Below are 13417 nucleotides of genomic sequence, written 5' to 3'. Positions count from 1 at the left end.
TGCACAGACAAGAGGCCACGTGAGGACACAGAGAAAGCAGCTGTTTACAAGCCAAGAAGAGAGGCCGCATCACAAACCAACCCTTATGGCACCTTGATCTTAGACTTCTAGCTCCAGAGCAGTGAGAAAATGACATTTCTGTTGCTTAAGCCACACAGTTTGTGGGTTTTGGTTATGGCAGCCTGAGCTGACTAATACACTCAGTTTCCTCATTTGAAAAGCAGGGATAAAACTAGTACTTGCGGCATGACGTTATTGTGAGAATCCAATGAGGAAACACACGTAATGCCTGCCTGCTTCATTTTCCTACGGCATCTTCAACGCCTGGAACAGCCTCTGGCAGACAGTGGATGTTCAGTAAATACCCACTGAATGGATAAATACATCCATCAGAAAATGAAGCTGCCACACTAAATATGAGAACTTCTTTCTAAGCGCTTCCCTCACCTTCATCTCCTTAATCGTTGGTCATCACTCACCAGCAAATGACAACAGTAGTAAAGGGTTTAAGAAAAGTGTCTGCAAGGCCAGCCTGCTGTTTTTAATTGGATCTGCCAAATAATGTAATGTTGTCTATGAGTTGAGAAAGGTGACACTGATCAGAGAGCTGAAGGAAGCCTGAGAACCCTGGTCCAGCTTGGCTCTTCCTCTTATCGTGCAGAGGGGCTGGAGACCACAGCTGGGGGAGGCCCGCCTAGGGGAGGCTCAGAGACCTGGGGCTGGGCCCTGAGAGTGTCCTGGATGAAGTTGGTCCAGGGTTGGAGGCCACAGCAGATCTACCTTCCTGGTGTTTAGGAGATGCAAATGATGGGAACAATGGAGCCCTTGTCCCCAGGCCATTTGTGGCAGATCCTGGGCTCCAGGGAGGCAAAGCTCCTCTGCCTCTGCCATGGTAAGATGTGGTCCCCGGACGGCCCCAGGCATGTAAACCTGCCCATCTGGGAGGCCCAGGACTCGGCCACGGGGTGGTTGCACTGACCCCTCTACTCCCCACCCTGGCTTTTTCCAGGACCAGCTCAGTGGGAGCAGGCCCCGGTGAGTACTGGGACTCCTCTCTCCCCTGCCCTCCCCTCTTGTCTCTCTCTACCCCTCCTCTCCTGGGCACAGCCATCCCAGGAGCTGTGCTGTCTCTGCCTGGCCCGTCTCTGCCCAGGGAGACCATTCACGCGCCTCCACTTCCTGTCAGCACTAGGGCTCCCTGACTCCCGGCTTCCCCAGGGAACCAGCTCATGCAGTTATGCACCCATGGGCACCAGCTCTGCCCCCAGCCTCCTTCTCTGCTGCCCTGGTACCAGGGCACCTGTCAGTCACACTGTCATGGATGTGAATGTCCCAGAGCACAGCGTCTGTCTCACAGAAACTCCAGGGCCCCTTGGGCAGAGTTGACTAGAATGTGCTTGCAGGCTGGGGCCACCGCTCCCACCCCCCAGATGTGTGGGTAAGTGACACAGGGGGTCAGAGGGGCCCAACAGACTGGGATCCCTTGCAAGTCAGGTCCCCCCTGAATGACTGCACACCTCCTGCCTCCCAGAGCCCAGCACTGCGGAGTCACAGGGGCCTAACTCTCCCATCTGTCTTGGCCAGAATCAAGGGTGCAGGAGACAGGGGATGGGCATAGGTGGAAGGGCCCCTTGTTTCCAGACTGCCTACCTCAGTGGCCCCGTGGCAGCATTGGGAATGCCTGTGATGAGTGGTTCCTTTGAGTTGAAGCACTGGAGCTGTCAAGGGCGGGTGGTTTATTATACTGGGGAAAGGTGGGCAGGGAGGAGGTGAGGCCAGCTTGTCTGTCCAGACTCCCCAGATTGGAGAGAAGATGCTCCCAGCCCTTCCTTCCTGCCTGCCCCAGGGACTTGGAGACACAAGGTGAGTCTGCCTACTGAGGTTGGGGTGGGGAGGCAGCGGTCAGAGCCTGCTTTGAACACCCTCTCCCCTCCATTCCTGCTGTGCTGAGCATCCCTTCCTCCAGGCCCAGGAGGAGGACGAGGAGGAAAATAAGTATGAGCTGCCCCCCTGTGAGGCTCTGCCCCTCAGTCTAGCCCCTGCCCACCTTCCTGGCACTGAGGAGGACTCCTTGTACCTGGGTGAGGGCTGGGAGGTGGGAGGCAGGGAGGCCAGGTGCTTGGGCAGGGCAGGAGGGTCCCCACAAGACAAGAGGGCATAGGCCTCGCCTCTCCTCCCCTGCCCGCACTAAGGCAGCAAAGGAGGCCTCAGCTGGCAGTCACCAGGGCCTCTTGGCTGGGCAGGGAGAGAGAGAGAGATGAAGGAACGGAGGGAGGGAGGGTGGGAGGGAGGAAGAAGAGTGGGAAGGGAAGAGGAGGGGTGGTGTAACCAAGGCAACAGCAGGGGCCTGGCATTCCCCTTCTGAGATCCCAACACTTCTTCAGGCCAAGGGCGGGGGTGCTGGGAGAGCCCCGGCTGCCGCTGGCATCCCACCCCCACTGCTCAGCTCCTCGGCCAGGTTGGGGCAGGGAAACTGCCCGCCTCCAGTTGCCATGGAGACTGGGCTGTCAGGAAGCCAATGAGCAAGGGGAGCGAGGGAAGGAGGAGGAAATGGAGGCTGGTGGGGGGGAGGCGGGAGGAAAATGGGAACCCACCTGGGAGGAACCCACCAACTCACAACACATGCGATCTTTTCCAGATCACTCTGGCCCCCTGGGTCCATCAAAGCCGTCGCCACCCCTGCCTCAGCCCACCATGGTGAGAGGCTTCTCCAGAAGTCCCTCCTTCCCCAGCCGCCCCATCCCAGGCTGCCATTTCCCAGTGAGTGAATCTTAGAGGCATCTCATTTGCAAGATTCCCCCACATTTGCATTCAAGAGGCCCCTGAAAAATCAGATGCCAGATGCATGAGAAGCCAGAGCCCTGCCGCTGTCAGTCACTCCTCCAACTCGCCTGGCCTGGTCCTTCCAGCCTCCCCTTCAGCTTCACCCACGGTGCCCTTCTCATGTCTCTGAGGGGGAGGGGAGGGGCTCAGCTGCCCTTCCCTTGGATTCTGGGGCCTGAGGACCCCTCCCCACCTCCAGAGCAAAGAAATCCCTTCCTCAGCTGTCAGTCACTGCCAGCTCCCATTCCCACCTTTATCCCAGTAGGACTTTATGAATTTTGAAAGCTACTGCCTTTATCATACATTTCACTAGAATTTTTGTAAAAAGCAGGCAGCGATTCACAACAAAGAAAGAGCCACAGGGTAGAAGCAAAGGGAAGAGTCATCCCTTTTGTACATTTTTAAAAGCTACACAGATACAAGTGGTCCCATCCCATCCTATCCCGCCCCATCCTTGCCCTCCTGCTCTCACCATCCGCGCTCACCAGCCCCACTGTGCCCACAGCTGAAGGGAGCAGTGAGCCTGCCAGTGCCCGGAAAGCAGGAACCTATCTTTGGGAGGCGAGGTAATGGGGATGTCCTCTCTTTCTGTGGCTCCACCCTGGGATGGGGAGTACTCCCGCCACGGGGTAGAGCTGTGCTTGCCTGACATGGGTCTCATACTCTGCCCCTTCATGGCACTCCCCTGGCTGTGCCCCTTTTTAACCTACCAATCCTCTAAGGTAGGCAGGCAGGTGGCGTTGCCTCTAATGAAATGAATGAGGAGACTGAGGCCCAGAGATATGAAATGCTGTGCCTAAGATCACACAGAAGCAGAGTCTGCTCTTTTTTTTTTTTGGCTTGGCTGCTCTGATTTTTTTTTTTTTTTTTTTTTTTTTTGAGTCGGAGTCTCGCTCTGTTACCCAGGCTGGAGTGCAGTGGCACGATCTTGGCTCACTGCAACCTCTGCCTCCCGGGTTCAAGCGATTTCTGGCTAATTTTTGTATTTTTAGTAGAGACAAGATTTCACCATGTTGGCCAGGCTGGCCTCGAACTCCTCACCTCAAGTGATCTGCCCGCCTCGGCCTCCCAAAGTGCTGGGAATTACAGGCATGAGCCACTGTGCCCAGCTGCTATGATTTTTTGAACAGTCCAAAGTCATTTGGAGCCAGGCCTGCCAAGTCAGTTGGGAGGTCAGGAAAGGTGACACCATAGGGCTGTGCATGGAACCATCAGGGAATGAGAAAAGCTTTCTCCTGGGGCTTCAAAGCTGGCTCTGAGATGCCCTCCTCGGAGGCGCCCTAAGGAGACTCTGCTTTTTCAGCCTCAGTCCCACTGAATTCCTTTCTGCTCCCTGCCATGCATGACAGGTGGTTCTCTCCTTTTCCTTCCAGAGCAGGGTGCATCGTCCAGAGTGGTGAGCAGCCCCTCCATTTCCACCTCACTTTCCAGGCTTCTGGTTAAGAAACTGGCAGGGGTGGGGTGGGGGCTAGGGAGGGCCAGGAAATATCCCTGAAACCAAGGGAAAAGGCCCAGAGCAGGGCCCCTGCCCCCAGCCACAGGCCCCTGGCAGGCAATGAGCCAGCTGTCCTGAGGGTGCCGCCCAGGGATCCTCCTCACACTCTCTGAGAGCTGGGGCCCATGGGCGCCTCTGAAGGGGAAGGTGCTCGTGGGATGCCCCCTCTGAGACAGAGGAGAAATTGTAATCATTCAAGCTAGCTCCCAGAAAGAGGGTCACCATGTGAGGAGGGAGTGAGGTGCCTGCCACCCCTTCAAATCGATGGCTCCTCCCCCAAAACCCCAGTCCTAAATGGAGTCTCAGGACTAGTCAAACCCATGGTCTCACACACCCCTCCCTACCTTAGGTGCCAGGCCCTCCAAAGAAACCTGATGAGGACCTCTACTTGGAATGTGAGCCCGATCCAGGTGAGCCCCTCCCTCAGCTCCAGACCCCTCCTGCCCGAGGCCCTCAGCTGCTCACAGCACAACACACTCTCCTGGCTCCATCTGCTTCCCTTGCTGCCTCTCACCACCCCCACCAACACGCATTTGCCTTCAGTCACCGCATGGACATCACACTCCTGCCTGTGGTCCAGGTTGACCCACACTGTGCCAGCAAGGGAGGTGCTCCCCTTAGAGCATGGGCTGGGTGGGGCTCCCCAGCTGCTGCCGCCAGGACAGCATCTGCCTCTGGTTGGAAGCACTCCCAGAAAGTCCAGGCTGCAGAGAAGCAGCAGGCCCTGCAGCTGTTCTCAGCCCCGCCCTGGTCAGCATGGATTCCCTGCCTGGTGCTCAGCCGAGCCCAGCCTGCCCCTCCCTGTTTCAGTCCTGGCTTTGACTCAGACTCTCAGCTTCCAAGTCCTGATGCCCTCAGGCCCTCTGCCCAGGACATCAATGATGCCCAGGTAAGTGCCCCACCAGGTGTGCACCTGTGTGTATGTATGTGAGACACAGAGAGAGACAGCAACCCAGTTCAGGCTTCCCCAGCCCTGACTCTGGGATGGAATCTCCTTGCACTGTCCCATGGTTGTTGGCAGTGGTGGCAGGGGCAGCTTGGAATGCTGGGTTCACTGGCCCTTTCTCTTGAAAAACATAAAGACCCTGAGTTCTCTCCCCCAGTTTGCTTCCCACAGGCCTACCACAGCCCCCCAGGAAACTCGGAATGTAAGAGGCTGATGGTCAGGGGAGAAGAGAGGGAGGCAGGGAGGGAGGTTCAGGGTGGGACCTGGGGCCCGGCCTCTTCTGATCAGACCTCCTGTATGCCAGGGAGCAGCAGATGCCGCCTCTAAAGGTGAGTAAAGGCTGGTCCAAAGGTAGTGAGTTATCCCAACTGATTGTTCACAGTCAGTTACAGATCAAACTCCTTGTTCTACCCTTTCCCCACTTCTCACTACTGCACTTGACTAGACTTAAAAAAAAAAAAACTAGGTGAATGCAGGCATCTTCAGCATGAATGCAGGTGGTCCTGCCAGGGCCTGCCCCAGCCCCAGCCCTGCAGGCCAGACTCCCTCAGGCCCCAGGTTACTGAGGATGTCCCTGAAGCTCTGACTCCAGCTGAGATCAGGCCTGAGGGGACCCTCTTGGGCATTTTCCAGTGCCTGCACCAAATCAGGAAGCTCCTAGTCTGTGCCCCAAGATCACGCCTCATTTGGAGGTCACACGAGGCCTGGCTGGTGGGTCCTACCAGAGCACTGGATCTGGAGAGTGGAGGAAGCACTGGGTGCCGGGGTTTGGGCTCGGGGCCATGTACGCCTCCTCCGGGGTTTGGGCTCGGGGCCATGTACGCCTCCTCCTACCCCCCACCCCAGCAGCTGTCCCCTAGAAGCCGCCTTTGCCCACCTCCACCCCACCCCAGCTCAATAATCTGCTTCTTCTAGAAGGAAGGAAATCGTCTGTTCCCTCTGTAGCCCCCACTGGGAGCACCTCAGCTGCTGAGGTGAGGAGGGGCTGGGAGCAGGCTGTAGGGAGAGGTTCCAGGAGCAGAGCCTGAGAGTCCTTACCCAGGAACCCTCTTGGGCTGAAGGGTGCACCACTGCAAGAACACATTGAACACGTGTGCGGCACCCCGCCGTGCCCCAGACAGGGACACCACTTTGTTCTGCCTGAGGGGGACTCAGTTGAGCATAGGAGATGGGAACACAAATAACTGCACCCTGGGTCCTCGGCTCCGCATGCCTGATTGAGTGCCCTGGCATGTCTCTGAGTGACTGTGTGTATGCACAGGACGGTGATCTGCTGGCTCAGCCTTGGTACTCGGGGAACTGTGACCGCTATGCTGTTGAGAGTGCCCTGCTCCACTTACAAAAGGTGGGCAGCCACGGACCCTGGGTCTTCTCCGAAACCCCTTTTGCTCGCAGGCTGTGGCTGGCCGAGCAGTGGGGAGCAGGAGAGCCGGAAGGGTTCTGGCCCCATCATGGGTCAGGGCGGTGGGAGGGCCATTGGAAGATGAGGTTGATGGCTGGGGTCTCCTCCACAGGATGGGGCCTATACCGTGCGCCCCAGCTCAGGGCCTCATGGCTCCCAGCCCTTCACCCTGGCAGTGCTTCTCCGAGGCCGGGTCTTCAACATTCCCATCCGGCGGCTGGATGGCGGACGCCACTATGCCCTGGGCCGGGAGGGCAGGAACCATGAGGAGGTGGGAGCTGGAGGAGGCAGGGGCCTAAGGAGGGACCACAGAGCAGTACCCCAGGCCTAGCCAAGAGCATTTGCCTAGGGAAAAATCTTCATTTTGTATCTTTCTGGGGTGGGCAGAAATGACAGAGCCCAGAGCCCTGAACTCCTTCCCAGACACCTGGCCCTCTGGTGGGGGAGGTGCCCCTCCTGCCATGGCTCAGTCTGCACAGGGTCGAGGTGGGGCCTTTCTGCCTTTAATGAACCCAGCTGGGAGGAGGGCGGGGTCCAGGATCTTCAGACTCTTGTCTACCTCCCCCGAGGACTCAGTGTCGCACCCAGCATTTGCCAGGATGCAAACTAGAGACACCCATCACACAGCTCCCCACGCTGGAGGACCAGGGCAGAGGCGCACCCTAGAGTCAGTTTGATCTAGCCTTGGACATAAGAGTCTGGCCAGTGGCGTGCCCATGGGTGCAGCAGCAGGAAAGTTGCCCGAGGCCTGGAACGGGGCAGCAAAATGGCAGTGGAGCGGCATGGGGCAAACAGGAAGGAAGATATCTAGAAAAATGTCAAAAGTCCCCTTGCCAGAGTCCCACAGTTGCCTCAGGAAGTTGCTCCCAGCATGAGGCTCATGGGACTCACGGATGCCCTGCCTCCCTGGCCAGCTCTTCTCCTCCGTGGCGGCCATGGTCCAGCACTTCATGTGGCACCCTCTGCCCCTTGTGGACAGACACAGCGGCAGCCGGGAACTCACCTGCCTGCTCTTCCCCACCAAGCCTTGAGGCCACAGCGAAGTACACACTGCCTTTGGCCCCAGTTTGCTTCTTGTCCCGCCCCACCTTGGGCTGTCTTCCTCTCTCCTTCCCCACCCCTCCTCACCCTAGCCTTTCCCAGTGCCCGCAAGCAGCATTAATGGGGAAAGGCTGCCTGGAGGCCCAGGGAAGGGTCCTGGAGACCCCACCCCATGCTCACCTAGAGCCTCCCACTGCCCTCTCTGTTGCCTCTCCAAGGCTGACACCCTCTTCCTGGCCTCCAGGAATGCAGGTGTCTGCCCAGTTCACTAGGTCCTGGATGAAGGAACCGTGGTGGCCTAGACCAGTCAGGGGACAGCACAGGCACTGCCGGAACAGCAAAGGATCCTCTCACATCTACTTGTGGGCCTAGGGCACCCTGAGAGGGACTGGCCTACCTTGCACAAGTTCGCATTCAATAAACATTTGTTGAATGAATTATTGAATCTGCTAAATGAAGCAGAGGTGTCCTGCACGAGGGAGGCCCCACGGTTCTCAAGTGTCACAGGGCAGACTAGCCTGCAGTTATGGAGATGCAGGAGCTAGGCCCGGGCAGAAAGGGCCAGCTGTTTCTACCCCAGATTGGGGCTTTTACTTTTAGATGCTCTGTGCCGAGCGAGGCCAGGCTGAGTGGCTGATTTTTGTTTTGATTTGTGGGAGTTGGAGTGGGGAAGGGAGGGAGGCTCAGTGCTGTCTCTGACACCCTATTAAATGAGGAGAATAGAGTCCATTACCTACTCCTCCAACACCTACTTACTGTACTGTGCTCCCGGGGGAGTGATGAGCCTGATTTTGGGAGCTTGGTGTTGTCTAGAGGAGGGGAGACAGTGGGCCCCGGGAAACAACTAGATCTAATGCTCCAGTCTAGGGTCAAAGCTAGGGAAAGCTGAACAGTGGCGCTCAGAGAAGACATGACAGCGGGCGAGAGCTTGGGGGGCGATGGGAGGTGGAGGGGCACTCCAGGTCCCCAGGGGTCCAGGCAGAGCTGCGGGACAGGGCGCAGACCCCGAGGCCCAGGGAGCACCGGGTGGCCGGCGGCCTGCAGGCTGGCGAGGGCGTCGGGCGGCGCAGGGCAGGCCAGGGGGCGGGGGCGTCTGGGGCCCTGGCGTGGCGCCCGGAACACCCCGTGCCGGAAGCTCCATGTGACCGTGACTCCGCAGAAGCCGCGAGCGCAGCGAAACAAAGGGCGGCTCTGCGGCCGCCTCGAGCTCAGGCTGGCACCGAGGGCCCGGACCCCCATCCCACTCCGCACCCCCGGGCCTCCCGGCCCTTCTTGCCCTCCGACCCCGGGCTCTGGCAGGGCCGGGAGGCGCAGGAACCCCGCGGGGGATGGGGCCGGCAGGCTGGCACTGAAGACACTGGGATGCAAGCGGGAGGCTGGGGGCGGGGGCGGGGCTGCAGGGCGTGGACGGTCTCCGTCAGTGCCGGCTCCTGCGGATTACCTTCTCGGAACCGTCATTTCTTGCCTGTAATAAGGGGAAGATAATCGTCCCTACGTAATCGTCCTCCGGTTAGGAGGCTTAAGTGAGACATGCCACGTAAAGGGATGCCTGCGTAAAGGGGTGCCTGATGGGGAGAAGGAAACACCAAATTCGGGCCAATTCGCTGCCACTGTCAAAATCGCTGGGAAGACAGTTATCGGCCAGGGCACCAGGAAGGGGCACGGGCTGGGGCAGCCGTCATAGGGGTGGGGTGCGGGGGGCGGGTGGACACCGGTGTGTGTATGTGAGGAAGGGACCAGCAGCGGAGGCCTCTAGCAGAAACAGGAGAATAGGAGACCGGCAAGACACGCCCTCAGCCCCACTGGCCCACCCCTGGCTCCCTCCAGAACCTGGCCTCCGTCCTCCACACCCTCCCCAGCCTCATCCCGCAGGCCCGCAGGGGCTGTGGAGGCTGGGGAGCTTGGCACCTTGGGCTGGGACTCAGGGTACAGTCAGCCCCCTAGTATCCCCACAACAGCTCTACAAGTTCCACTTCCCTAGAGGAGCTCTCCACTCTGTGGCCACAAAGGCCTCGGGACTCAGGGGCCTGTTGTTACTGAGCCCCGCAGCCATGAGGCCTTTGGTGGGGGAGTAGAAGTTACAGCCCAGAGCTCCTGAAGTTAATGGCCCAACAGGGACTCTGATTTTTCCCAGCTTAGGGACTAACTTCAAGGAATTCGCCTCCATTCCTCCCCTCCCTGGGGAGAAAGAGAGGAGGAGCAGCTAGGCAGTGGGACAGTCTGTAACCCGGGCCCTTGAGGGCAAAAAGGAACCTGTTGCCTGCCCAGTGCCTCCTCAGCTTGCAGGCCTGAGCAGATGGCCCCTTGTCCAGGGAGCCTTCACCACTCCCCCAGCCTGGGCCCAGGTACTTAGGCCGTCGTCTCTTCACTCCCAGGACAGACCGGCTACTACTGCCCACTATTGGGTATTCTGGGCCTGGAATACAGCAGGTGGCGCATATTTATTGAAAGAGTGATCAAATAGGTCAAGTCTATTCTGGATTCCTCTAAAGCTGATAACATTCTTTTATCAGGGCCTCCTTTGTTAAGTGAAAAGTCCAATCCAGTGCTGTCCAATAGAACTTTCTGTGATGATAGAAACGTTCTGTATCTGCATTGTCGAGTACAGTAGCCACTAGCCACTGGGGGTCATTGAGCACTTGGAATGTGACTAGTGTAACTGAGAAACTGAATTGTTCATTCACGATTTAATTACTTTTAAATAGCCACATATGGCCAGGGTTCCAAGTCTCATGCCTTCGCAAGTGTGAGGGGCAGTGGGGAAAGCTGGAGAGGTCGGCAGGGGCTAGGTCTGGAGGAGCCTGGGAGGCCTCCATAAGGCACTGGGGAGCCATGGAGGCTCTGAGCAGGGGTGGATGCAGGAGGGATGATGGTATCCTAGGAGCATCACTCTCGTTGTGTAGTGCTGAATGGGCCAGAGGGGCTGCACAGAGGCCAGGGGAACATTTAGGGGCTACAGGTATTCTGATCATTCAGGCGAGAGATGAGTCCCCTTGATTTTTCACCATGCCAACATCCCTCTAAGCACCCCATCCCCATTTCCTCCCAACCAGCCGGCCAGACTCTAGAAAATTCTAGGCAGGGTCACCGACTAGGGGATTAAGTCTTTGAGAAGTGCCGTTTGGAGGCCGGGTGAGGTGGCTCACACCTATGATACCAGCCTGCTGTGGCGGGCAGATCACTTGAGGTCAGGAGTTCGAGACCAGCCTGGCCAACGTGGTGAAACCTGTCTCTACTAAAAATGCAAAAATTACCCAGGCCTGGTGGCACATGCCTGTAATCCCAGCTACTTGAGAGGCTGAGGCAGGAGAATTGCTTGAACCCTGGAGGTGGAGGTTGCAGTGAGCTGACATCACGCCACTGCACTCCAGCCTGAGAGACAGAGCAAGACTCCGTCTCAAAAAGAAAAAAAAAAAGTGCCTTTTGGTGAAGAGGCCCGTGTATTACAGACAGACAGTGGGTTACCTGTCTCCAGAGGCCGGGGAGGGTCTGTAGCACAGGGAAGCTGAAGGAGTGTGCAGCTGAGAAGGGCATGAAAGCCTCAGCAAAACCACACCTGCCGGGGCTCAGAGCATGGTCTAAGCAACCTTCTGCCAGGCTTTCAGCTTTGGTTTCTGAAGAGGCGGTCTGATCTTTGGTGAAAACACAGACAGAAGGACCCAAGTTTCATTCTGGCTCAGCCACTCACTTCCTGCATAACCTTAGCCTCAGTCTCTCCACTTTTATGTTTTTGAAACCGAGTATTACTCTGTCACCCAGGCTGGAGTGCAGTGGCATAATCTTGTCTCACTGCAACCTCCACCTCCCGGGTTCAAGCAATACTCCTGCCTCAGCCTCCTGAGTAGGTGGGATTACAGGTGCCTGCCACCATGCCCAGCTAATTTTTGTATTTTTTTTAGTAGAGACGGGTTTCACCATGTTGGCCAGGCTGGTCTTGAACTCCTGACCTCAAGTGATCCACCCGCCTTGGCCTCCCAAAGTGCTGGGATTACAGGCGTGAGCCACCGTGCCCGGCCAGTCTCTCCACTTTTAAAATGGGGCTAATAATACATATGTCTCAGGATTGTTGTGTATAGGTGTATAGGCTGGGCGCAGTGGCTCACACCTGTAATCCCAGCACTTCAGGGGACCAGGGTGGAAGGATCACTTGAGCTCAGGAGTTCGAGAATAACCTGGCCAATAAAAAAATCCCATCACTACAAAAAAATAAAAAAATTAGCTGGGTGTGGTGGTGTGTGCTTATAGTCTGAGCTACTTGAGTCTTCGAGGTTGAGGCTGCAGTGAGCCATGATCATGTCACTGCACCCTAGACTGAGCAACAGAGCAAGATCCTGTCTCAAAAAACAAAACATGGATTTAACATATACTTTGCAGCCATAGAAAAAGAATGAGATCATGCCCTTTGCAGAGACATGGATGGAGCTGGGGGCCGTTATCCTTAGCAAACTAACACGGGAACAGAAAACCAAATACCACATGTTCTTACCTGTAGGTGCCCGTGCTAAGTGATGAGAACACATGGATGTGTAGAGAGAAACAACACGCACTGGGGCCTATCGAAGAGGGGAGGGTGGGAGGAGGGAGAAGATCAGGAAAAATAGCTAATGGGTACAAGGCTTAATACCCGGGTGATGAAATAATCTGTACAACAAACCCCTATGACACAAGTTTACCTACATAACAAACCTGCATATGTACCCCTGAACTTAAAAGTTAAAAAGATCCATATACTGGCTGAGTGTGGTGGCTCACACCTGTAATCCCAGCACTTCGGGAGGCCGAGGCAGGCAGATCACGAGGTCAGGAGATCGAGACCATTCTGGCCAACATGGTGAAACCTCATCTCCACTAAAAATAAAAAAAATAAAAAAATAAAATAAAAATTAGCTGGGCGTGGTGGTGTGCACTTGTAGTCCCAGCTACTCGGGAGGCTGAGGCAGGAGAATTGCTTGAACCCAGAAGGCAGAGGCTGCAGTGAGCCAAGATCACGCCACTGCACTCCAGCCTGGGTGACAGAGCGAGACTGTCTCAAAAAACAAAAACAAAACAAAACAAAAACCCGTATACTTAGCCTAATACAGAGCTTGACATGCAATAAGAGCCATCTGATTGGTACCTAATAATATTAATAACTGTGATTTGGCAAAGCTTGGTTCAGGTCACTTTTTTGCTGCATTTTTAAGGACTCAGTCTTTCCCAATATACACACATACTTATGACGTCTTTAGGCACTGTAGGTACTGTAATAATTATTGTTGTTGTTTTTTTAAAAAAAATTTTTCCAGGGGGCTTTCTGGTAAAAACTGGAAAGGCTGCTAGACGAATACTAAAAGAGCTGTAACATTAATAATTATTGTTTTGTCTGCTCACCAGACTTTCCTGTTCCCCTTCTGGTAGCACAATCCACTTCCCCCACTATAGATCAGGCATGTGACCTAGGTCTGACTGGGACCAAACAGGGCCCATGAAAACCTCTTGATGTTGAGAGAGAGAAGCCAGCCCTCTTTACAAATCTGAGCTGCAAATGGCCACCTTCCCTGCGATGTGGATAGAGCAGAAGTGAAGCAAAGACAAAGAAAAAGAGTCTTGGAGACTTTGGGTCCTGCCCCAAAGCCACAGTATTTGCCTTAGTGCCCCTTCCAGTTATGTGAGCTAGAAATTTCCTTTTTGGTTTAAGCTAGTGAGAATATGGCGTCTGATCTTTGTAAAG

At 56.0% G+C, this 13417-nt stretch overlaps 1 protein-coding gene and 1 non-coding gene across 4 annotated transcripts; one reads left to right on the top strand and one right to left on the bottom strand.

Annotated features, from left to right (window-relative positions):
- Nucleotides 1-1009: 1009 nt before the first annotated feature.
- Nucleotides 1010-8142, top strand: SH2D6 (SH2 domain containing 6). Of its 3 annotated transcripts, XM_063788989.1 has the most exons (14): nucleotides 1010-1863; nucleotides 1967-2081; nucleotides 2639-2760; nucleotides 3329-3389; nucleotides 4197-4219; nucleotides 4668-4728; nucleotides 5129-5207; nucleotides 5436-5466; nucleotides 5569-5593; nucleotides 6180-6238; nucleotides 6526-6609; nucleotides 6779-6937; nucleotides 7581-7709; nucleotides 7952-8142. In XM_063788989.1, the coding sequence occupies exons 3-13, from the start codon at nucleotides 2695-2697 to the stop codon at nucleotides 7695-7697; spliced, it is 765 nt and encodes a 254-aa protein (XP_063645059.1). In that variant the 5' UTR covers nucleotides 1010-1863; nucleotides 1967-2081; nucleotides 2639-2694; the 3' UTR covers nucleotides 7698-7709; nucleotides 7952-8142. The 3 variants fall into 3 exon arrangements, with proteins under 3 accessions (XP_063645059.1, XP_063645060.1, XP_063645061.1); XM_063788990.1 differs by lacking the exons at nucleotides 1967-2081; nucleotides 6526-6609 and having other exon boundaries at nucleotides 1852-1863; nucleotides 2639-2697; nucleotides 7952-8041; XM_063788991.1 differs by lacking the exons at nucleotides 1010-1863; nucleotides 1967-2081; nucleotides 6180-6238; ... (1 more) ...; nucleotides 7581-7709; nucleotides 7952-8142 and having other exon boundaries at nucleotides 2549-2760; nucleotides 6526-6614.
- Nucleotides 8143-12991: 4849 nt separating this feature from the next.
- On the bottom strand, nucleotides 12992-13053 carry LOC112208242 (U7 small nuclear RNA). Its single transcript, XR_002942661.1, has one exon. It is a non-coding gene; the product is annotated as a U7 small nuclear RNA (small nuclear RNA).
- Nucleotides 13054-13417: the final 364 nt, after the last annotated feature.

Source organism: Pan troglodytes, chromosome 12, assembly GCF_028858775.2.
Source record: "Pan troglodytes isolate AG18354 chromosome 12, NHGRI_mPanTro3-v2.0_pri, whole genome shotgun sequence".
Lineage (NCBI taxonomy): Eukaryota > Metazoa > Chordata > Mammalia > Primates > Hominidae > Pan > Pan troglodytes.
The sequence above is the reverse complement of the archived record's forward strand: the minus strand, read 5'-3'. Positions and strand labels throughout refer to the sequence as shown.